Consider the following 22994-nt stretch of genomic DNA (forward strand, 5'->3'; position numbering starts at 1 on the left):
AGGGGGCGGGCGGGCAGCGGGCAAGGGAGCAGTAGTGCCAGTAGCCCATAAGGGCCACCGGGAAAAGGAAGCCTCATCCCAGGCGGCACTTCCGCCGCGTCCCGTGTCCGCGATCACTTCCAGGTCGGGGCTGGCTTCCGGCGGGATGCGGGGGGCGGCCGGGCCCCGCTCCCTCCCCGCCGTGCTCTGAGGGGCCGCGGCGGCCCGGCCGCGAGGGGGCGCCGGCGGCGCGGCCGGGGCGGGAGCAGCGCGCGGGGCCGGGCCGGATTCGGGCCCCGCCGGCGCGGGGCCGCCGCCCGCGGAAGATGTGGCCGCACGTCTGGGGGTTCCTGTACAGCAACTACTTTCGGTTCTGGCTGAAGTGGGTCCTGCGGCTGCTGACGGGCAAGTGCGAGCTGCAGCGCCTCCTGGGCGGCGCGGAGGCGGGCGCGCGGCGGACTCTGAGCGTAGGTAATGGAGGGGCCGGGGCCGGGGCCGCGAGATTGCCTCGGAAGCGTCGTGTACGGCAGCAGTCACAGGATCATTTAGCCTGGAAAAGAGCTCCGTGATCATCGATTCCAGCCATTAACCCAGCACTGCCAAACCCAGCACTAAACCACGTCTCCCAGTGCCCCATCCACTCATCCTTTAAATCTCTCCGGGAATGGTGGTGACCGAACTACTGCCCTGGGCAGCCTGTTCAGTGCTTGACAACCCTTTCGGTGGTGACATTTTTGCCCTCATATCCAACCTCAACCTCCCCTGGCACAACTTGAGGATGTTTCCTGACCTCCTGTCACTGGTTACGTGGGAGGAGGGATCGACCCCCTCCTGTCCGCAGCCTCCTTTCCAGTGGTTGCAGGGAGCGATCGAGTTCCCCCTGAGCCTCCTGCTTTCCAGGAGCTGGAAACCAGTACCTGCTGTGCATCCCCAGAATTATATTTTCACTCTTCCTTTCATCTCAGCTATCCAATGAGAAATCTGAATCAATGCCAGAACTGGCTTTCTTGTCTGCTTGCTAAGGAAATTCCAGTATCATCAAAAAGTGAATCAGAAATCATACTTCACCAGAGTCTTCCCATTACTTTGAGTATATGCTTTTACCTTCCTTTACCAAAAAAATTGACATTGTGTAGACATAAATGCATTTTTTGGAGGTGAGAAAGAGTGATTTATCTTACAGTTCTGCTTGATGCAGAATTTTGATCTAAAATAGCAATTCAAGAAACTGCTGAATATTTTTGTAGTTTTACAATAAATTGCAGAGGTGACTGTACTTCCTTATTCTTCAGTAATAAACACAAAATAATGTCTGAGAACAGGAAGTTATCAATTCACATATTTCTCTTCTGACACCTTTTCAAATTTGTCTTTGATTTATACATGTAATTGATGCTTTAAAAAATCCAAATCTATTTTCAGCATTGTACTGAAATGTTATATATAAAAAAATCTGTGTAAATTAAGACATTCTGTTACCTTATAAACTGTTCATTTTAAGATTGATTAATTTTTTATTACATATATAAAAGGGATGTAAAATTTATAATACTTATATACTGCAAGAACACTTATTGACAGTTATTTAAAACAGTTCAATTTAATGGTGAAATCTACTTTATTCCATCTTACAGAACATTCACTGGAATCATCAAAAAATAAGGTAAGAGATACTAGAGATAAAACTGTAATAAAACCTTTTTTCAGAGACAGATCCCTGAAGAATAACACATGCATTTACTTTTTGAGAGGGGCAAACTGAAGACGAGGAAAGGACAGAGAGAAGAGAACTTGGAATTTTTTGTTCTGTGTGCTAGGTTTATTTAAGGTTTCTCAAAAATAATCCCATGTCCCTTCAGACATTTGTTTCATTGAAATCTCCCCTTTGTTAGCTACCTGTCTTCTAATTCTGAAGCACTTTCTTGGCGGCACTTCTTTCAGCTGGATTAGGAAAAGCATATTTCAATTCAGCAGCTTAAAGCAAACAAGAACCTAGACCAAGCAACTCTCCAGCTTTGTGTTTATTCTTTATGCAACTCCTATGTAAATGTTGTTTACAGCCTGACAAAGTACAAATCATGCTCTCATGTAATCATTGCAGATCTTTTGTATGCACTTCGAGCCAGTGCATTATAAGCAATTGCCTTAAACTGACCCTTTTCCTCTCATAGTAAATAATACAACAGATATACAGCAGCTGAGCAATAATAATAATAATAAAGTAGATAATGTCTTCATTCCTCATTAAGTCCTTTACTGTGTTAACTGCCTAGGTTTTAAGAAATGCTGTACATGTTGAAGAAGCTGAAGTGGAGAAGTGTGTCAGAGATGTAATGAAAGAAAAGAAGATTGAACAGAGGGACACAAGGTGTGTTTGGAAACCTCTCTCTGTTCTCACTTGTTTCCATGTTCTTCCAGCTGCTTAACCTGATGCAATGTTTATATTCAATGCAAATATTCAGAATGAAATCTGAAAATTAGGTGTGGTCATGTTCTCATCAGTTCTAGAAAATAAATTGCAAAGTTTAATTCATGTGGATTTGGCATTACTGTATGTCTGTTTTGCAAGTCCCTTCTGTTACTCCATATTCTAACTAGTATGATCATTGCATAGGTTTATTACAAGAACTATATAATTCCCTAGATATATGTGAGAGAATATAGTGATGCCTGATTAATGTTTGCATTCATCTGCATAAGTAATTAGTGAGTGACAGGGAATAATCAAAATTTCTTCTTTTTTTCTTTTTTTTTTTGTATGTAAGACTTAACAAAAAGTTTGGGGGTAGGTGAAGGTACAGTGATCAGGATGATATATGGAGTTTTGTGCCATGACAGGTTTTAGATTTTTTTTTTTTCCCCTCCCCATAATTGAAGGCAATAAAGTCTGACTGCAGCACTGGAATCAGCTAGAGATGTTTAAAGTATGTAAGTGTACTTAAACCAGTATGCTGTACTTTGTAAAGATACACATAAAGCACTTCCTAATTCCTGTGTTTACATTGCAATAACATAAAAAAGGTCTTATTATGTAATTGAAGATAGAATTTATGGCTGAGTAGGCCTATTTAAATCTCCTCTATGGTATTTTGTCATTGTTTCAGGTTTAAGACAAATTTGCATATATCCTTGCTACAGATATCAGGTTATAAAAAATTGTATTTGGATGTGGAGAACCTAAGGAAGGTCCCATATGATTCAGAAAATGAAGAACACGAGGAACAGTTAATTGAGGTAAAATAATTTTTAAAATACATGTGCTGTTTGTTTGGTTCTCCCCCCCCCCAAGTCCAACACCTTGAAAGAACTTACTGGTAGCATTCTTACCAGCTGGCCTATTTAAAGCTCTTTTCTACTTCCGAACTGCAAAGCAGAACTGCAAACTACTGAAATGACACATTAAAATAAAACCTCAAAGAAAAAAAAATGAACTAGAGTTACATGCAGTGGAGTTATTTGTGTGAAATCAGACATAACAACAATATATAATTTAGAAAAATTAATTTGTGATGTGTCACTGAAGAATCACTACTAAAAAGATTTATAGCCTCATGCACACATCTAACTTTGTAAACCACTAATTACTAAATAAAAAAGACACTAATTTTTTCTCATTACTGCATCCCCGTCAATGTCAAGGAAGATAGTTTGATGCTGGAAGATAAAACTTCATCATTATCTCAGCTTGCTAGGGAAGCCCCGGCACTGACATGTTAAATGAGTATTCATTGAGAATTTATATTTCAGTTTATAACTGTCCTATTGCAAAATAATGCATAAATTAATTTCTGTAGTGAAACAAGTCTTTGTATCTTTGGTATTCATAGAGCAGCTTTGTCTGTGAAGGGAAATTACCACATTTAATGTTAAATGTAATAACTTCCATAATTGCTGAAGTGAGCCATTGTAGCAGACCTCACATTGCCACTAATAGGAGAAAGCGGCATGCAGATTGTGCCCTGTTCCCTGGGGAATGGTTTCTAGTGTGCAGCAGCAAGTGTTCTGAATTAATGTGACTTGGAATACTTGAGCAGCATAACTATTTGTACAGCTCTGGAATTTGCTGATGCCTCACGAGAATCTGAAGGCCAGAATCAGCAAACAGTGGTGTGACATCGGCTTCCAAGGTGATGATCCTAAAACAGACTTCAGAGGAATGGGGCTGCTGGGCTTAGTGAATCTGGTGTAAGTGAAAAGAAGCATTTCATTCTTTTTGTAACTAATTTTCAGTATCTGTGTTTTCTCTAGTTAATGCTATTTCTAATAAAAACTGAGTAGAAGCAAATAGAAAGTAGTATGTTCAACATTTCTCGTGGCTGCATGTTGTAAACACCTGATGTGGTTGGGTAAGGACAAGAAGTGAGGGAAGGGACAGAAATTTGCCCAAGACACCTTATTTTGTTGTTGCCTCATGACAGAGTTGATAGGTTGTACCTAACTTGGCAAAAGCTTTAAAAATTCCTGAATGTAAAAATTCCTACTGTAATGAAAAATAGACAAGTTTGCATATCTTTGCTAAGCAAACTTTTTGGACTAGGTTGAACTTCATATTTGATGTTCAGATCACAATTTTTTTTTTACAGTATTAGTTCACGCTGAAAATAATTTATTTTGCTACCTTTTCCTTGGTTTTCATTTTATGCCATTTTCCAGTTATAAGGTAGTTTTCGCCTTTAGTTTAAAGGTACAGATTTTAATGTTGACATAAATTTTTTAATGTTGACAGTATTTTTTTTTCAAAGAATTTAAAATAATATTTTACACTGCCAGGTATTTTAGTAAGCATTACACCAATGAAGCTCGACAGATCCTTTCTCGGTCAAATCACCCAAAGCTGGGGTAAGTCACTCTAGAATTTTTTCTGGCTACTTCTATGTAAGAACTTAAGTGAAGACTGTTAAACATGTGTCCAGAAAGTAAAGAGGAAAATTTATGTGGGCTTTTTCCATTAAAGAATGAAAAAAAGGGTCAAAATAGAAAGGTGTGAGAAACCAAACACACAAAGCAATTTCTAGCTGGGAACTAAGTACAACTTTTTATTTTTTTTTCAGAATGGATTTGTTGGGGCAAAAATGCTGCAAAATATCATCTTCATTTAACATAGTAAATGCCTTTAACATTGTATTTAGTTTTATTTATAGTAGACTTAGATTAGATTTAGAAATTCATACTTGTTTTTCACCTTCTTACTGATCCTGTGTTGGGGTAGTTTAGATTACCTCTTAAGGTCCTTTTTTTATCTCTGGGTTTCTGCTGTGTAATAAGTATTTACAAACAGGTGGTTTGTTTGTTTAAATTTGTTTTCGAAAACTTCACATATTTAAGCATTTAGCTGATTTTACAGGGAAATATACTCTCAAACCAGTCAGATATTATAGTCTGATCCATCTAGCTCCTAGTTAACTTGATGACCTACCGAGAAACAGGAGCCCTTCACGACTTTGATTGTGGCTAACATTACCCTGTGCAACTCTGTCATGAACAGGATATGTGAGACTTTTTGCTCAATTATATAAGTATATAATTGGCACAAATTAATTAATTTTTACTTTTTCTTCCTCTACAAACACTTTAACTGTTGTTTAAGAATTCCTGTTATAATACTTTTTATATCATGCAACAGAAAACCATATTCTTTCAGCTTGAGCAACAGGTTGAAATAGACATTCCATTTACAGTGCAGCAATGTTTTTCACATCCAATTTTTAATATTCCAGCAGATCTAAGGATTTCAGATGAAAAGTTGAAGTCAGTTGATTAGCTTTGCTGTCTCAATATTACTGTAACTTTTACATGGTTGGATGTACCAAGGAATGGTCTGTAGATTGGAATCAGCTCATCAACAAGTATTACAGGAAAAATTTGGACTATCATAGCTATCCTAAAGCAGAGTGTGCCAGGGAACCTTTCCATCCATAATGTAAACCCATGATTTGTGTTGCAGATACTCCTATGCCATAGTTGGGATCAATCTGACAGAGATGGCATACAGCTTGCTCAAGAATGGTGCTTTGAAGGGTCATCTCTACAACATGGTCTCTGGGTTGCCACAGATGGAGCACTTCCATCAGTTTTACTGTAAGTATCTCTGGCTGCTCTAGTACTCAGGGAGGGCCATAACATAGAGTTTGGGCTCTTTGGAGTGTGTTTCCACTCTTTTCTCATTAGCCAGAGCAAGCTCTTTGTCTTCTGTATTGGAAGTGCACCTGCTGCTTAAACATTGTGCTACAGAAATGTACATTTAAGGATAATTTCTGTGGCTTTCTATATTTTGGATACTCCAGTCTGAAAACTCAGTATTTGCATTTTTATTTTGTTATTTATTATTAGAGCATCCAAAAGCTTGCTGTAGATCAGGATGGGACAGTCCTTGTTTTAAGAGGTTGAAGGGAGTCTAAGGGATCACTCTAGGACTGGCTGTATTTTATTTTCTTCACAGGTTATCTAGTTTATGAGTTTGACAAGTTCTGGTTTGAAGAGGAACCAGAAAGCATTATGCACTTCAACCAGTACAGAGAGAAATTCCATGAAAAAATTAAGGGACTTCTACTGGATTACAATGTGGTACTGACCTTACAAGATACAAAGAAACCTTAATTCCTCTGCAGTATATGAGGTTCTGTATTAAAAATTGAGTGATGCATTCAGATGGAAATTTTGTGTGTTTCACCAAAAACTGTCTAACAATAGAACTTTTTTTTTTTTACATTAAAAAAAAGAAAATTAGCAAAATTCAGTTAGGAAAGCTTGGACAATCAACCTCTGTTTACAACTATTTTTATGCTATTCTCCAAAGGGCAGCTTTTTGAAAAATAAATGAAACAAAACCCAACCAACAAACCAACACAAAAAACAACCCACAAATCTCAAGAACCTCTGGATTGCTTACTTTTATATTTTCTTTTATACTTCGTGGTGAAGAAACGTGAAGCAGATATTTATGCTGCATCATATTTTCTATGAATGGGTTTGACTGTTAATGGTCTTTTAAAAGACAGTTTAAGTTGTGCTTTTCAAATTTGAATTTAAATTCCAGCCTTTTAATGTAACGGTTGAAATTCAACTTTTAGTTGAAATTATTGTGATTTTAGATTTTTTGTGTTCTTGTTCCCTTATATGTCATTGATCGTTCAGTCAACAATGTTAAATTTCTTTGTAATTAAGAGGTCCTCAAAGGAGATGTATTATTTGTTTATAATTTTGGAAAAGAGGCTTAATCCATCATCATATTGTACTTAGTTGCATTCTAGTACTTACTAGAAATTACTTCTGTAAAGGAAATTTATCTGTGAATTTGTACCAGCCAATTCCTATGCTTGAAAGAAGTTTAGTTTGCAAGCAAACAAAAAGAACCATGTGTCATCAGCATGAGGATAAGATCCTCAGGCTAAAGCTACTCTTTTTAAAAGTATTCCTATTGTAAAAACTTTTGATTCTTTCTAATCTGACTTCAAATGATGAGAATGATTGACTCAGAATCTCTTGTCAGCCCTTTCTTTTAGCAGCTAAGGGGGTATTTTTAGTGGGAGGTACAACAGATTTACTTTAGCCCTTTTATAAATTAAAAAAACCCTTTATTGCAGCTGCAATCCTTATTTTGTAAAAATAAATTCACATCTGAGTACAAGTCTAAAAAAGATGTATTTTCCATGGACGGGATGCAACTTTCATGTGTTCCTTAGTCTTGCCATCCTCAGACAATCTAATAGATAGAACTTCATGTCTGTATTGTGACTAATTATTGCTTAGAGCAACTTTAAATGGATTTGGTATGACCATCACTTTGTTTTCTAAGACCTTCTATTAAATAAGTGCCTTCTGCTATTTTCAATCAGCTTTTTATTTTGAGTCTTCTAGCTAGATCACAGCCTTAGAAACTTGAGTAATTTGAGAAAGATTTTTTCACCTTATACCTAAATGGTTCACAGTGGCACAAAATTTGTATGTTGATACAAGCTTTCATATATTTTTTTTAATCATCTCAGGTAAACTAGTTAATTTCTAGTCAATGATTACTCCAGAAGAGATTCCTGAAGAATATAAGCATTGAACACAATGAATGGAAGCATGAGGGGAAAAAAAAAAAAAGACAACCCCCTGTTTGTAATGAGTGTTGTTATACTACATAAGTATGAAATATAATATGTAATACTGCATTTCCTGGAGATCATCTAAACCCACCTGGACATAGCCCTAAGCAGCCTCCTTTGAGGGGCCCTGCTTTAGGCTAGGGATTGGACTTGGTTATTCCCAGAGGTGCCTTCCCACCCCAGTAATTCTGTGAGTCTGGATTGTAGTGACTTGTTGCACTGCATCCACCCTTGTGCTCTCAATCCCTTAAACGCAGGGATGTTTTGCTTGTGAGGAAGCTCCTGTTTAGGGTACACAGTACATGCCTATGGGGTAACACAGTTCTCTTGTCTTTTTTGGATACCTTAGGTACAGATGAGAGTCAGAAAAGTTGAATGTCTTCAGGGTAGGGAAGGGTTCAGTCTCACCTCTGCTGGGTTGATGCTGTTCTACCAATTTAAAAAAAATCCCCAAAACAACAACACCAACACTGTGAAGATGGGCACAGGGACAGTATTTATGGTTTGCCCTGGTTGAAACTGAACAGCTGAACTGACCAGATTAGATTCAAACTGACAATGGGAGGCCCAGTTCTTTTGCTGCTCCCCTGAACATGGATCCTGGAATACTCGCCAATGAAGAGTTGAGGTCCTGTGGAGAGCATTCTGGGATTCAGGTCCTGTGGTGCAGCTCTGTTTCTCTGAGCTTTGCAGACGCTGGACATGCCAAAAATCCAAGGAAGGAAGTAGAAAGTGGCCCACATGGTTCCTTTCTAGCCCCATCTTCTGTCAAGTTTGTCTTTATTAGTAACTTTCTCTACTGCTTGTAGATCTCCTTTGTAAAACAAAACACGACTGACTTTTTGAATTCCAGAAGTGATCCCAGTTATGTTTGGCAGCAGCAGCAAAGGAGATGCTATTTGTTTTCATCTACTGCCTGCCAGCTAGTTACAAAATCATTTGAGCCATCTCTAAGGGCCCTGAGCTATGTCTGCAAGCTTTTTTTTCTGTTTTTTCCAGCAGTTGCAAAATTCATCTACACCCTTGTCTTTCCAGCACTGAAACTTTCACTGGGCTCCTTTTTCACCGGGAGACTGACATTTAACTGTTGCTGAGTCTTCTAAAGCCCAACCATAGAGTCTCAGGGTTCCTATCACACACCTGAGGTGTTTTAGTGTTAAATGTAGCTCAAGCTTTTAATAAGATGCATCTTTTCTAGTTTTTTTTTTTTCTTAAGTCAGTGGGTGATCTGGGAAGTAAACTGTGGCAGTAAACCCAACCATCATCAGATGAGTGAGACATAAGGGAATGCATTAGTTTGCATGTAGTAATTAAAGTGAATATTTATCTTAGGCTCCAGTGCATCTTCCCAGGAAACAGTTAGAATTTGCATGTGGTTTTGTATGATCAGCTAGACCAGTAATTCTGTCTAGGAGTCACTCACTATATGTAGACTAATACTGGCTGTCCCTGTTTGCACCCCTGGTAGCTTAACTGTATTATGGTGGTAGCTAGAAAATATTTTGAAATAGGTAAAATTGTGTTTAGAGAAGGCAAGAACAAGGCTTTACTAGTCAGTGGTATTTTATGCTAACTCTGTTGTAATGTGACAATCCTAAGGTTATGGAAGACTGGAAATGGAGGTAGGCCACTTTTCTGCAAGTTGATATAATATTGAACATCAGAATTTTTTGCTCACAGGTTATTCTAAGAGTCTTAAAAACTCTGTAAATTATTTATTAACCATCATGTTTTAAATACATATTATCTTATTAGAACTTGCAAGTACTGTTAGTTTTCTAACTTGCTGCCTCTTTAAAACATTCACTATGTGAAAACTTTTATGCAATAGTATTAAAAAAAATTAAAACTGGAGACAAGGTGGTTTTCTAAATTTGTTGTTGTTCCTGTAGCAAATGTTTAACAAACTACCTTCACTTTTGTTTTTAGTGTATGCTTGAAACATGGTGTCACTCTATGAACAAATTAATCTGGAGATCAGCAGAATGCTTATCATTCAGTTCTTTTCTTTACACCACAACACTTTTACAAGCAAATGTAAAATCTACTCTTTCACTAAGTAAACATATTGTTTCAGAAGTAACTAACTTGACTGGAAAGCCATGTGAAGACAGTGCTACATAGGAAGAAAGAAACAATCTTTTTAAACTGATTGTGCTTCAGTCGTCTGATACAGCCATGTAAAGAAGAGGGCATTTTGTCCTAAAGGGCAGTAGTAACAGGGGCCAATTTAAACACGACAGGTAAATAGTTTCAGACTTTCAGTCTTTGAAAAACAAAACAAAAATGCAACAAAAATTAAACGTACACACAGCTCCATTGGTTTTCCAGATTTTCCGTCCTAGTTTAAATAAAATTTCACAAAAGAAATAGCTTAGCCTTTTTTTAGGAATTATGATGAAAAAGTTTGTGTTTAGTTAGGTGGGAGTTGAGCAGTCAGCATCCTTGACAATACTGCTAGTGATGTGTGGTGAAGATGTAGCTTGTGGTTTCCTTCTGTCATTCTTGTTTGTGTTGCTGTAGTACCATGGTGACCCATCTTTGGACTGATGTTTCTTGTGCCATTCTAGATACTTGTCTTTCTCTAGGGAATTAAGAACAACCCAGCCCAAGACAATTTGTGGGCAGTTTCTTCTTATGACACTGTGCTTAGACAGCTGCATACTAATAGGAATTCCTGTTTACCACAATGTAAAAGCAATAATGTATACTGTGATGTCTGTGTAATAGAGATGTTTACGATGGTAGCAAATAAAGAACAGGTTTGTCCAAAATATTGTCAACAGTCATGTCTTCCGCCTGCTAGAAAATGTAACAATTTTCAGTTTCATGCACCTGCACTTGGATTGAGTGAAAGCTTTATCCTACTTTTTTCTTCACCCCATCCTCCTAACTCGCCTCCAGCTTGCTAAGAGGTCCTTGGTTCTCGATCCTGTTACACAGATGGGCTGCTGTAGTCTGCTGCAAGTGGTAGAGGTTTATTACTGCTTCATTTCACTTGCTTTTAAAGTCTTCACTTGAAAAGCTCTGTCTCAAGCTTAAAAAAAAAAAAACTACCCACAAAAATTTTAAATCCACAGCACAAAAAAAGGCCCTACCAAACCCCCAGAAAACCCCTCAACAATGACTTTATTTGAAGGACCTGGAGGTTAACTCAAAATCTGAGCATTTTTGCTCAGGAGGAACAAAATTTAAAAGCTGGAGAACAGCTCTGGAAATAGAAACCCTCAAGTGTTGCTGGTTTGTTAGTTTTTTTCAGACTCTTCTGGCATGCCTTCATACAAGCTATGTTAAATAATTTGCTTGGGGTTTTTTTAGTCCATGTGTATCTTTCAGGCAGCCTTTATTTCTCTTCCTGAATTCTGAAGAACAAATGCTTCTCTTAATGTACTGAAGTGCCATTCCATGAGAACTACAAGATCTCATTCGTAGTCATTTTTTATTTCTGTAGAAGCACAGAACAGGCCTTGCCACTACAGGAACATCCCAGTCCTCCAAGTTCCAGCTGTCAGGTTGGTCAGTTATGCAAATGTGTTCTTTTAGAAAATAGGACAAGCAAGCACCTATTCAGGAAATTTAAACTGAGATCTTGAGTACCACAGGAAAGAGAAGAACCAAATCTTAATTGTCTTATGAAGTGACATACTTTTGAGGTATCTGCCACCATTTATCAGGAACATCTTGCACTGCTGTTAAGCCTGACTAAGCTGTATTTCCCAGCTTGTATTCCCAGCTCTAAGTCACTCTTGCACAGTAATGCTGCTGCTATCAGCACACGTTGCAATTAACCATTTTCCCGTTAATGTTCGCTGCCACATTTTTGTTATTATTTGCAGTCAGGCCAATATCTGGCTTTGCTATTGAATAATTCAACATTTTAAATTGTGGCAGTTTTGACTGGGGTAGATTAAATTTTCTTCCCAGAGGCTCTTATGGGGCTGTGTTTTGGATTTGTACTCTACATAGGGTACAGATAGTACAGAGATGTTTTTGTTATTGCTGAGCAGGGCTCACCCAGAGCCAAGAGCTTTTCTGCTTTTTGTGCTGCCCCACTGGAGGATGTTGGGGGTGCCTGGGAGAGTAGGAGGAGACACAGCCCAGACAGATGATCCCAACTGACCAAAGGGATACTCCAGACCATGTGACATCATGCTCAGTATTTAAAGTGAGAAGAAGGAAAGCGGGCACATTGGAGTGATGGTGTTTGTCTTTGCAAGTTACATGTGATGGGGCCTGGCTCTCCTGGAGATGGCTGAACAGCTGCCTGCCCATGGGAAAGCAGGGAATTCATTCCTTGTTTTCCTTTGCTTGTGTGTGGCTTCTGCTTTCCTGGTTAAACTGTCTTTATCTCAATTCACAAGTTTTCAGGCTTTTACCCTTCCAATTCACTCCCTGATCCCACTGGTGGGGGAGGAGAGAGTGGGTGCCTGTTGCTTGGTGGCTGCCTGGACTTAAACCATAATGTTAAAAGTCACAACTGCAGCTTGAAGTACATAACACTTGACTCAAGGCTATCTTCCAGTTGAAAGAAACAGAAATAGCATAGAAGGAATGTTATTTCCAGTGAGAGGATAAAGCTCAGTAATAGATACAACTGCTTCAATTTCAGTCTCACCATAACACTCCTGCTCAGCTAAACTGGTGAGCTCTGGTCACAGACCAGTCTTTTCCCTCAGCACCACAAGTTGACACCAGGATCTGAAGGAACACTGGAACCTCTAGAATCTAACCAAGCCAAGTATCATGGCACACTCTGCCAAAGGCTAAGCTGACTGACCAATTCATACACAATTCCTCAGTATTTTCTCATTTGTTCAAAATATTTTGCTCTATGCCCAACTAGTCCATATTTCTTACCAAAATGTGTTCATCAACTACTTTTTACTGTTAATACCTAATTTCTGATAAAAGGTATCTTCTAGCTACAGCATGCCTTGTTACTGGATTACCAAGATCTGGAGCAGACTGGGCACCACAGGGATGCCAGAAGTTTGCAGAGCACAGGGATTCACCAGGGCACATGCAACAGGTGGAGCTGTTCTCTCTGCCTTTAATACACTTGGCCTTCTCTGACCTACTGCTTCTGCATTCAACAACCTGTAGATACAGTGTTTATGCAGCAGCTTCATTGTGTTGCTGTAAGTATTCTGATGGAATTAAAACTCTCCCTGATGCTTTTTTGTCAGTTACTGTATGGCAGCTAATGCTGACAAACCCAGTTACCACAGTTCCATTCTGATGCTGCAAAATTAAAGGTTAGTAATGAAGACCCTCCGACAGGCCCTCCTCCAGAAGCTTGTGAACTACCTAGGAGGTACCAGACCTGGCTGCACAGCCTTCCAAGCAAAAGCACAGTCTTTGCCTGGCCAGCTGCTTTCAAGCTTTCAACTGTGTTCTCTCCCACAGTTCCTTATATACGACACCATATATCCCACACCAGCCTCCACCATCTGAATTTATGACACAACACCTGACTTCTACTGTAACAGAAGCTCGAGAATCATTGTGTAAGAACTCAAAAAATGCTTCTCTCTTTGCAACAGTTTTGATGTCATTTTTCCAGTAGGTTCAATACATCAGAGAATAAGCTTCTTATCTGTGTAACACAACTCATCTAACACAAATATTTGCAAGTCTCAACCCTCATCTCTAACACCTAGAACTCAGGAGCTGCAAGATGCTACAATGAAGGAGGTAAGTACCCCAGAACTCCCAGGTGTTAACAGCTTCTAAGCTGAAAGACAGACTGGAAGAACAGCCATAAAGAAATATTATTCTCAAGGGTTTGTGGTTTTTTTGGGGTTTTTTTTGTTTTGTTTTGGTTTTTTTGTCTTTTTAGTAGTGGAAGGTTTATATAAAATAACCTACAAAAAAGCTCTAAAATAGCAGCCCCAACTGAACTCCACAATTCACAGAATAGATTGCAAATCCAAGCACATGCCATAGGTACTTCTGAAGCCATACTCACTTTCTGTGTAGCACACCTGCACATACAGTAAGCCTTTAAAAATACTTATATTTTCCCAAAAGATTCACACCATTGTATACTGGTCAGCTGAATTCTTGTGTAGTTTTCTGATCACCAGCTCCCACACTGCTACTAAAGAACAGAGCACAGCAGATCTTGTCATCAAATAGGCAACTTCCATATGGTCCTGATCAAGTAGGCAGCCACATCCAAACAAACTTGGAAAAGAGCAGCTTACCTGGCTGCTACCTATAGCAATGCCATTCTTAAATAGGACCTGGCTCACACCTGGGAGCTTTGCTGATGTGATCAGGAGGGTAAGGAAGGCTACTAGAGCAAAACAAAAAAAAGTTGCCTTGTAAACTGGCTCCAGAGCTCCACTTGTGGATGCCTCTTCTTGTTACAGGAGCCCAAACAGCAAAATAATTCTTGTCAACCATTGCATCCCCTGCTGTCTGGGTGGGGTGAGAACAAAGCTGATGAGCTCTTTAAAGAAAAATGTTTTGGAGCTGTGTCCTGTGTGTCCCTAGGGGTGTGTGTAAGCTTGCTGATAGGCTTAAATTCACTTTAACATAACAAGACACCTTAAAGAGAAATATTTTAGGGATTTGCAAACCTAAAAAGGTCAGTAGTCCACTTAATGATGTTAATTCTTAGTGCTGAAGACTTCCATGACAGCTTATTCAGCTGCCAGACATTGTAATAAAGCCCGCACTCTGGCTTTGGCATCTTAAATTAAAACAAAGTAGTGGCATTCAAAATGGTGATTATGGCTTCAGATTAATATAATTATTTGATACATATGTAAATCTACCCACAGTCACAGCAGAAAGGCTACAGTGCTTTTTCATACCATTACCAGTAGACATACTAACATTTGTCTGTGTAATAAAGCACAAGCACCTCATTTTCCCTCTAGCATGACTTTAATAGTTAAAAATCAAATCTGTGCAGAGTGTACTTTATTTGTTCACATTACCTATTTGTGGTTAAAAACCACTTAATCTGACAGTTTAAAAGCATTCTTTTAAAACAAAAGAATTAAACATAACTTGTGCTAAAAAAATCTGCAAGTTACGCGGATGCAGTATTGTACAGGAGTATAAAAATCAACAGTATTCTACAGAAAATATTCTCAAAACAGCAAATAAAGATTAGGCATGTAGGCATGATCCTGAAACAAACAAATATGAGTTAAAAAACAGCTAACAAAATCTTAAAAAAAAAAATCCCAAATACTTGTATAAAAAAAGCAAGGATTCAAAGTGCAGGTGCTCCAGTTTTCATTTTAACATATTATTCAGTAAGTCAACACAGGATACTATTCATTTCATATAAAGTGACAGTGTTCTCAGTAAGATTTAAACATTCAGTTACATTATCTTGCAGATTTTTTTCATTACTGCTGCTTTACACTGTAGCAAATTAAGACTTATGCAATACAGGCTTTTATTTTCTTAATCTAACAAGGATATGATAGGTTGGTGGTAAAGGTTAGTTTTAAGAACTAAGCTATATTTGCTGTAGATCCAGCCTTAGAAGCAGATATATATATACTTTTTTCCTAAGCTTTTAAAAACAGACTTCAAATTTTGAAAAGAGATTCTACCAATCTGTTCTGGGACCTGCATACACTGTCTTTGGAGAACACCAGCAAAGCTTCCAAGTCCACTGGTTAGGAACACCCTGGGCAGGGTCATGCTGGAGATCTTCCTTTGGTGGCCCCAGCTGGGAAAGGGCTTTCTGCTGAACCCAGGGAAAGGCAAATGGGCAGAAACCACCACATTAATCCACACTTGCCTGATTGTGGCAGCTAGGTTGGGATGGATTTCTCACTTTCACTTGAGCATACCAGTCTCAGGCAGAGGAAGTTAGGAACCAGGCAGGTGTCACTGAAGTGGTCTTTCATATAGTCAGAAAAGTAAAATCAAAGCATACGTTCAAAGCCTCTTTGGGAAAAAAAATATACTAAATAAAATTATGCTTCAAGGATGTTGCCTGGAACTTATTTTCACCTGAGGTTCTTTTCAGGTTGACAGCGTCCCTTTAAATTTTAGGTTCTTCCCATTTTGTTGGTTTTTTTTTTTCCCCCAAGCATCAATTTCTATATATGTCTATTTTAAAAATGCTCATAAATATTGGCATTAAGTTTACATTTAGAAATTAAGAACTAATCTTTACCATTATACACTGACAGCAATATTAATAATACACACACTTCACTGACAAGCATTTTTTTTTTCTGTATTTTGAATTAAATTTGCATGTGTAACATTTCCCACAGAAAGAGTGATTATACTTGAAGATAGTTATGTTTGCACCCCAACATTTTCACATTAGTGAAAACAACTATGTTTTGAAAATACCAGGGCCTCTGCCAGTTACTAATAAATAGAGAATAAAAAGAAAAAATTAAATAAAAAACCCGATTGCCTTTTATCCCGACATAGTAGAGATTTCATAGTCACTGGCCGAGGTTATTGGTTTACCCCTCATCCTGATGTTTTTCGCGTTAGTAATCCTAGCCATCATGGACACAGGCTTGTCAAAGTACCTGACCAGCGCTGGCTCAGTCAAAAGGGAGGCTAAAAATTGTTCAAAGGTGATGGCCCAGTCCCTGTCAATGCTTGTGCTCCTGCGGAGGGCAGGGGTGTGGTTGCTCCGCACCAGAACCGTGTCTTCCCCGATGTCCTCGCAGTGCAGCTTCTCCTCCTCGTGTGAACCCGCGCTCAGCACTGAGTAGGAGGACATGGAACTGTCGTCTTTCGTGTCATCATCAGAAATGAGCATGGAAGAACAGGCTCCATTGTCCCTGGGAGAAGAATCTTCCAGCTTAATGTCTTCCATCTGCATGCCCAGGGCACTGTCAGTGCCAGTGGCCTCCTCCTCGCTGGCCACAAGGCTGCCCCGGAACGCCTTGTGCTGTTCCAGGGGGTACTGATGGTGCTCCTTCTTCTGGAACAGCTCGCTCTGAATGGCTTTGCTGCAGTTGCTGCTGTCTGTGTCGTTGGGGGGCTGCATGCTGAAGAGCTTCCCAACCTCCCCGATCTCCAGGAGCAAGCTCGTCACGGCAGCTGTAGCATGGTACAGGTCCTGCTCGTTGGGGTCTTCACTGAACATGTTGTACATTGTCTTGCACAGCTCAATGAACTGCCCCTAAACACAGGGGGAAGGAACATTAACAAGAGCAGGAAAAAATCATGCTGACATCTTCCAAACCAGTTTTAAAACTCTGGGATTGAGGCAGGACACAAGAGTTTATGTGACTAAAGTGAAATCTGAAATAATCCAGGTGCAGTCTAGGAAGCAGTTTCTATGACTGGGCAGTCATATATGTTGCCTCTCTCAAAGGTATTTAGAATATATTACTGGATATTTTGTCCAACATATCACAAATACACTTCTCTGCAGCCACAGGAGGGCAACAGATGGTGAGCAGTGAGACACTGCATTCATTTTGGTGGATTTTCTTGTAGGAACGATGCTAAGTATAACTAAGGGTTTGCTAAAACTGATGAGAAGTAATGAAAAATGAAGGCCTGCAGCACTCCTTAGCTGACAGGAGTAACTTGGATACAAGTCTTTTGAAATTCAAAACTGATAAATTAGATGGGAAGTTTTGCTCAGGGCTACCTTAAGAAAGAATCATTGTTCTACAGGAAATAAACCTTCCCTACATGCTCTGGAGGAAACAGCTATCCCAATGGGTCTCCTTCTCAGCAGCTGTGGATCTGAGGGGACTGAGACTAGCAGTACAAATTACAAAACATAAAATACTACTTTCAGGTTATGCTTATAAGACATTAAGAGCTGGCTGGTGATATTCAGTGTCACATCCTTTGCCTAAAGACCAAAATACTATGTTTTACCATTCCTATATATGTGTATCTCATTTTTGGGATGCTTTGGGAGCAGACTGCCAGTTAAAGTATTTTGTAAACAATAAACTTCTGCAATCAGCTGACTGCTATTCTGGTAAAAAAGTATGTGCTCAAAATAAAACCTTTGTTCAGTGTTAATACATTAAATATTTATAGATATGTGAAGAAAGTTTAAATTTAATGAAAAGTGGCAGCAGAAGTACCTGATTCAGCTTGGGTAAGTCCTTTGTGTTTTTTGCTTTGGATTTATTCTCTTGGCTCCACATTCTCAGGTAATTTCGATTCTCTTGTGAGCTCTTCTTGCCTATTGCCAACAAATTACCCAGATATGGAGGAAAAAGTTCATGAAGAAACCTCAAATTATTACCTTCATTCCCCATTTTCAAAAGGAGCATCTTTACATGAAATGAAAGATGTAACTCACAAGAAGACACCAAGCATACCTTTGTCTGTTTTCAGACTCACTGTAACAAACCCATCATCTACTCCATGTTTGTTCCTGCTGTCTAGGCCAACAACTAGGAAGTGGAGGGGCAGGGGGAGAGAGAGATCAGTGTGGGTTTAGATACAGACATTGTTTTCACGTGTACAGTGCAAAACAACAAAATGTTCACAAATATTTACAAACTCTGCAAAAAAAGCAGAGTAGAAATTACAGGAATAAATTATGGCTTTGTTTACCCTTAAACTTGCCCATAAATTCCATTTAAGTTATAGTATTGCTACTTAGGCTGGGACAACCTTAGGTGTGGTCCACATAGTACAGGGATTAACCCATGCTAACACAACACACCTCCTAGCACGATACATGTTTGGCCATTATACTAGTGCATCCTGTTTTGCCTCTCAGGACTTGAAATTACCATTTCTACACTATTAACTCTTACCTGTATTTTCAAACAACCTTCCTCCCGCTTATAACCTGAAGGATGGGTCATATTTTTCTTGAATCAAAAAGAAACTTGACATCAAGTATCACAAGAAAGAGAAAGTAATTTAAAGCAGAAGTGATGAGACGCTGGCTTTCATTAGGGCACATGAGATTTCAAACAGCTGAACTACATTTTGATGTACCTTTTGCTCTCGGTGTTTTAGAATGTTTTATGTTTTGATCCAAATACATCTTGAAAGCCAACCTATTCTTATTCTCCACAAAATTACCTCTACTACAACATACGGAGTTATTCTGCAAGTTCTTCTGCAATGCACAATTCAGGGGGACTCTGAGTATACACATGCCTGCACCTCTCAAGATATCAACACATATACAAATGCTTCATAACACTTTTTACAGATAATACTTTGCTAACAAGGTTTAATCCAATTAAAAAGCAGCTCCCTAAAAAGACATGTTGACTGAAATGCATCACCTCATCTTCTCATGCCCGAGACAAAAGATGCCTACCATGTGTACAGTCTGGTGTGATGTCCTCAAAAAAGTACTGAGTAGCTTCAAAAGCAGAGTCTGGCTCTTCTTGCTCAGGGGATGGATCTAAACAACAAAGTAAGATTCTTTCATTAAAAATTTCACCCTTTAATAAAAAATGAAAGATATTTCCATTAATACATTTAGAATGTATATTTCTAGAAGTAAAAGTACAAGGGTGTGATGGGCTAGAAATCATCTCTTTTTAACTCAGAGGAGATGAACAACTGGACCTGAATTGTCTCCTTCCCAACATCCAATACTGTCTCACAAGAAGGTGTTTGCTCCAGAGGCTGGCTTACCCATCTTCCCATGCCAACTTCCATTACTTTCTTCAGTACAGCTCAGTGTGTCCTAAGCAGGGTTTGCCCTCTTTCCTACCTTGAAACAATCTGTCATCATTTGGAATGAGCTCGCCAGTCTCCAGATATGAGAAGCTGCATTCTTAAAAACAGATTTTTTTTTTGTAATAGTTCAATGTCTTTTTAAAGTATTTTTAGAAAGTATTTGAAGTATTTTTGCCATTTAAATTACTGAATTATTCAGGCCTACCTCCAAGCAAAACCTGCTGGGAGCAATCAGCCATGTTCAAAGCAAAGATGAATGTCCTCTCAAAGTTTTTAGATATGTTTACCACAGCATGTAGGTGTGCACAAGAATGAAACTACCCAGCAATGGTCTTAAAGTGCATGTTCAGTAAGGACAGCAGTAGGCTCTTTATGGCATGTGCATGACAAGCCAGAGAGGACACAGTTCCAGTACAGAATTTTCAGAACTGTTCTGAGCTGTTTTCATCCCCTCTCCACCCTGAACTGCTTCTCTCACTTAGCTGAGTCCAGGTTTGTACAGCTCCCTGGAAAACACATCTATGAAATGACCTGGAGCTTCCCTCTGCAAACAGTTGTGCCAGCCCAGAGGAGAAACCAAGAAGAAAGCCTGGGGAGAGAAACGAGGAGCCAGGACATGCAGGAACATTTCAAACTAGCTTCATTTTCAAACTCTTAAATAGCGTGCATTATGGTAACATATGCTGAAGAACACTGGATTTATGTCTGGAGAATATCACCAACCCCAGCTTAAAAAGGCAAGAGACATTTATACGTTCGTGGAGGGAGCAATTGAGGGCTGTGAGGGTGCTTTCAGACTTTCCAAATCTATCTGGTTAGAGTAGAAGCTTCCTTATTTTACTGCTGCATAAATAGCTACAATAATTCCCACAAATTAATTTTTAATTGGGAAAGCCAATCATAAACTACTCTGCTCCGAATTCCTGTTCTCAGCAAAAACAAGAGCTATTTTAACATCATTTACTTACCAGGCAAAACATGCATTTTATACAGTAGCTTCAGCTTCTCTGTAAGATCTCCGTGGCATGCTGCACCTAAACATCATTACATGCAGTACATTACTAGTCAGCATTCTCTGCCATTTTATTTGTTATTACCACAATAACAGCTGCTACATTCATTCTGGGAAGTACTGTCCCCCTTTAAAGCTCAAGATCATAAGGCAGTCACTTGACTTCATACAGTAAAAACAGTAAGAGAACACAGATAAATCTACCCTGAATTTCGTACTTCAATCTTGGGTCCTTTCTTAAATGCCTATTTCATAAAACTCTGTCTATGGTTATGGCATTATCACTCAGAAAGGCCTCCAGCAAGAACTTAACAAGATCTTTTTTGTGTGGATTTCAAACTTTCTGATCTGAGGATCTAATAACAACATCACATGCCTCAGAGCAGTAAATTATTTAGCCAAAAAAAAAAAAAAAAGAGATAAATTCAAATAAACAGCATTTATCATAGCTTAGCCATGGGCTAAATTGATGTTCAGGCAATACCTTCTAGTGATTTTTCCACATCAACCCCTTATTTGTTTCTGGACTACACTGGAATTAGCTGTATGAAATCCAAGAGGTCTATTGAAGGCCCTCCTTCTAATTAATTAAATGGACAGTGGTTCATTTTCAAGTAACTAAAAAGCCAATAATCAGACTTTTTCATAAATCTCACTTGCTGTGACATGCCATCCATAAATAAATGAATTAGCTTTTATTAATTAGATTGTGCAGAGATTTATTTTTATCCTTATAGGTGACCGTCAATGAACCTCTGCTATGCAAACTAGAGTGTGGTGTGGCAAGTACTAACAATCACAGTCTCTTGTAAAGCTTAACACTCCAGTAAATACAGATGTCAGGCCAAAAAAAAGGTGAGCACAACTACATTAGCCATTTTGCTTTCAACACGGTCCTTTTTAAGCACAAAATCTCATTATGCTCCCATTGGGTGTATCACACCATGCAGATAATGCATTCTCTTCTGGTAAAGAAAACGTGACATAACCAAAGGACAGAATGCACTGCACTTCTGCATCCTCCATCAACAGGGAGCTGCAAAATAGGACTCAGGGCACAGAGTGACACATGTAGGCTTGTTGCTCTTTCTGTCCCCAGATTTGAAGAGAACTGAAAATCTGCGTAGCTACAATTTGAGATAAATCTCTATGTGCTTCCTGATGCACACTTTTCCTTCCTCCTAATGTGTCCCTTTTCCTTTTTGCTCAAAATTAAGTAGAGCATTGCCAGCAGGTCAAATGAGGTGATCCTGCCTCTTAAAGGCTTGGAGAAGTGGTGAGGTTACCACTCTGCTTTTTGAATATCCTCCTGCATTCTGTGGTTGAAAAAACCCTGTTTGCAAAAAAAAAAAAAAAAACAACCAACAAAAAAATAAAAAAAAAAAACCAACAAAAAAAACCACCACCAAAAAAAAACTAACAAAAATATTCAAGTACTCCTTGCAAGACACAGCTTTCATGGTGCTGACATTGAAAGGAGGCTGTGACAAGTACTGCAGCCAGCAGCAGCAGCCACTGGAGAAGTGGGGAGCTGTGTGCTCTGAGAAGGGAGTATCACAAAAACATGATGGGAGGCAGGAGGCCACTTGGAATCCATGCAGAGATCTCTGTAGCTTACTTGGATGTGCAGTCAACAGCTGTCATGCTATAATCCAGTGTGTTACAGGAGTGCAGGGGAGCTTTGTCGAGTGAATAACTCAAAGAGCTCCTAACCAAGGCTGAAAACCTCTTCTGAGCAGCACAACTCATTGGGCAAACCACTCCTATATTTGGACTATATTATTGTAACAAGGCACAGAATAAACATAAAGAATATACCAAGTTATTCCATCTTTGCTCAGCTGAGCCCCTGGAGGCACCTGAAGTAGGAGGTTCTTGAGCTATTTGTTGTAGGGACAATAAAAAAGAAATGGAATGATTAAAAGCCCTGGGGCATGGTGAAATATGCTCAAACAGGTCCATTGTTCTTTTGTTGCCTATGTTGTCCTTCCGACCGCTCATGTGCTTGTCAACTGAAAAAGGTGTCAACAGGGTTGATTTACTTTTTAGGGGAAAAAAAAATAAGGTTTTCAAATTACACCACAGTGGGCTTAGTTTCTGAAAAATATGAGACTTCAGAATAAGCATTTTTGATTGTTTTGCCCATTGAAGATTTTAGTTCAGTCATGTTGGCTTAGAGTCACAAATTTGTGCATTTTACATAAATTTCTGTTCACAGTGCTCAATACTGGCCCCTTGTTCTTATTACTCATTATTGATTCCAAAACTTGCTGTCTCAATCAATAGCTAGT

The 22994-nt window shown here is 39.0% G+C and overlaps 2 protein-coding genes across 3 annotated transcripts in view; one reads left to right on the top strand and one right to left on the bottom strand.

Moving 5' to 3' along the window:
- Nucleotides 1–235: 235 nt before the first annotated feature.
- On the top strand, nt 236–6774 carry ELMOD2 (ELMO domain containing 2). Its single transcript, XM_009097519.4, has 8 exons — nt 236–450; nt 1614–1642; nt 2253–2347; nt 3084–3213; nt 4031–4164; nt 4750–4818; nt 5924–6057; nt 6419–6774. The coding sequence occupies exons 1-8, from the start codon at nt 306–308 to the stop codon at nt 6574–6576; spliced, it is 894 nt and encodes a 297-aa protein (XP_009095767.4). The 5' UTR covers nt 236–305; the 3' UTR covers nt 6577–6774.
- An 8210-nt stretch (nt 6775–14984) lies between these two features.
- TBC1D9 (TBC1 domain family member 9) overlaps nt 14985–22994 on the bottom strand; it is a 48013-nt gene continuing 40003 nt past the window's right edge. Inside the window, exons 17-21 of one of the 2 annotated variants that reach the window (XM_018922429.3) lie at nt 20660–20725; nt 19324–19410; nt 18362–18436; nt 18122–18222; nt 14985–17193 (exon numbers count right to left, since the gene is read on the bottom strand). In XM_018922429.3, coding sequence (XP_018777974.2) covers nt 16474–17193; nt 18122–18222; nt 18362–18436; nt 19324–19410; nt 20660–20725 — 1049 coding nt within the window. In that variant the 3' untranslated portion in view covers nt 14985–16473. The remainder of the gene's footprint in view (nt 17194–18121; nt 18223–18361; nt 18437–19323; nt 19411–20659; nt 20726–22994) is intronic. The other variant, XM_050973711.1, reaches the window with a different exon arrangement.

The sequence above is a fragment of the Serinus canaria genome, chromosome 4, assembly GCF_022539315.1.
Source record: "Serinus canaria isolate serCan28SL12 chromosome 4, serCan2020, whole genome shotgun sequence".
Lineage (NCBI taxonomy): Eukaryota > Metazoa > Chordata > Aves > Passeriformes > Fringillidae > Serinus > Serinus canaria.